The following is a 2,391-nucleotide window of genomic DNA, read 5'->3' as shown; positions in this document are numbered from 1 at the left end:
ACAGTCCAGTAAATCCAGTGATTAACATTACTTGTTTATATTAATTATTTGAATATTGAATATTGTCCTGTGAATATTCTCTATAGTAATTGCACATTGGTAAAACAATTATAAAGATGCTTCTGTAAGATTTTTTAAAGAACACAAAATGTTATTCTTCGAAACAAGATTTTTGTAGCATTTCATTTAAAACCATCATCTAACACTACAGGTCTTTTGCCAATTGGACAAATGATTTTGCAAACTCATAGTTTGCTATCGCTGTCTTCGTTATTGCGTCACAGACTGAATCGGCTTCTTCTGCCTGATCCCATCCAGTGACTCCTCCTACAACACCTCCTGCAATAGCTGCCGTTCCCAACATGACGCCCGCAGCGATACATGAACCAGTATCTGTGTGTTCTACCGCTTTTATAAGCTTTTCTTCCTTCAGTAAAGTTACAACAAATGCCATAGCGACACCGATGCCCAGAAAAGCACCAATCAATGTCCCTATCGCCACTCCTGCAAGCCTTTTGAGAAGCTTCTTATAAACTGCATTCTTTGCTCTTTCTCGTTTCTCTTCTGGAGACAGATTCTCATCTTCTATGTTCTCAATCTCCTCTTCAATTTCTTTCTCCACTATCTGAAGCAGCTCATTGGTGTAGTGGCCGTTCTCTTGCTCCATCTTGTCTGCAGTATCCAGCAGATTTTTCACCTGAACTCTGTTGCTCTTGTATCCCCACCAACGTTTTTTCCAGTGTGTATTGTCAATGACGTGACATCGGCCGTCACAATATTCTACAAGCTGCTGTAGTTTTGGACTCTTCTTCACAAATTCCTCAATGGTTTGACCCTCTAGATCTTCACCGCGAGTGAATAAAACTGATATATGTTTGCGGATTTCCTCTCCACACTGTTTAATATATGAAATCATAGTATCTACTATCTTCATTTCTTGATCTGTGTACCTTCCAACCTTTAGAATCATTATAAACATGTCAGGACTTGGACCCATTTCAGTGATGGATTTAATGATTTCAGCTCTGATGACCTCCTCATTAACAACTGTGTCACAGATTCCGGGTGTATCAATAACCGTGATCTTTCTTCCATTAACAATCCCATTTGCGCTTGAACAATCTCCAGTCACAGATGCAGGTGAAGCTTTAGACTGGAATACTTGTGTTCTAAGGATTGTATTCCCAGTGCTGCTTTTTCCATCTCCGGTTTTCCCAAAAAGGACAATCTTTCTCTCAGGTTTAGATTCATTAGCTATTTCAAGAAGACACTTTTGTTAATGGAGTTTTTATTAAGAGTTTTGTAAAGAAATATATTTTTTATAGATTGAAAAATATACTCATGCTCTCAATGCATTGTAATTTACAGTTAAATGTCTGCATTACTGTTTATCATAACCTATTGTAGCTGCCCATGAAGCACTTGTGATGTGCTTCATTGACATAAAACCATTGCAATTTTAAAGGAGAACTCCAGTCAATTTTAACATTGAGCTAATTTTTTTGTAAATTTGGAGTGCTGTCAATACAGAGAACAACGACATAAATCGATGTTGCCTACACCGTGTTATCCTCTTTTTAAAATTTGCACCCTGTTGACTTCAATAGGGCAAGTCTTAAACCTGTATTTACATCCTGTTTTCGGTCGAAGTCCATAGTAGTCGATTGTCGAGTTCACGCGCGTGATCATAGGTACTAAACCTATGCGCGTGAACTCGACAATCGATTACTATGGACTTCGACCGAAAACAGGATGTAAATACAGGTATGAGCGCTGGCTGAATAAACATAATTTTTATTAATATCTTTCACATCTACTGCAGTCAGATTGACCCGCGTTCACTCCGAAGGAATCACTCACATTGACCTGTGCACTTGAAATGACACATCAAGGATGTTAAGAGACTAAAAGCAGGTTTAAGACTTGCCCCATTGAAGTCAACAGGGTGCAAATTTTAAAAAGAGGATAACATGGTGTAGGCAACACCGATTTATGTCGTTGTTCTCTGTATTGACAGCACTCCAAATTTACAAAAAAATGAGCTCAATGTTAAAATTGACCGGCGTTCTCCTTTAAGTACCGATTTAGCCGTTATTTTATGCCATCATTTCTTACCTCCCATTATTGTTGTCCTTTTGTGATGTTGTGCTCTGTAATACATGAAACAATACGTCGCAATTATTAAACTTTCCTTCTTTTTATGCAGTCTTAATTTACTTGATTAAACTGAGCAGAAATGCTGGGACAGGAACATGTCTGAATTACAGAATAATCCGATCTTTTGATCTCATTGATACTTAAGAGAACTGAGGTTCAATCTTAACACTTCACAACAATGATTTTGGAAAACTCAAATAAAGTTGTATAGTTGATTGGAACAGGATAATGCTA

At 37.6% G+C, this 2,391-nt stretch overlaps 1 protein-coding gene across 1 annotated transcript; it reads right to left on the bottom strand.

Moving 5' to 3' along the window:
* Positions 1–205: 205 nt before the first annotated feature.
* On the bottom strand, positions 206–2,122 carry LOC311079859 (GTPase IMAP family member 7-like; the record flags this gene model as incomplete). The annotated part of the gene is made up of 2 exons (XM_084109586.1): positions 206–1,254; positions 2,116–2,122. 2 exons carry the CDS (start codon positions 2,120–2,122, stop codon positions 206–208), a joined length of 1,056 nt encoding a protein of 351 aa, XP_083965712.1.
* Positions 2,123–2,391: the final 269 nt, after the last annotated feature.

This window comes from Abramis brama (genome assembly GCF_963993115.1).
Source record: "Abramis brama genome assembly, chromosome: 3".
Classification (NCBI taxonomy): domain Eukaryota; kingdom Metazoa; phylum Chordata; class Actinopteri; order Cypriniformes; family Leuciscidae; genus Abramis; species Abramis brama.
Note: the sequence above shows the minus strand (reverse complement) of the source record. Positions and strands in the feature narration are given on the sequence as shown.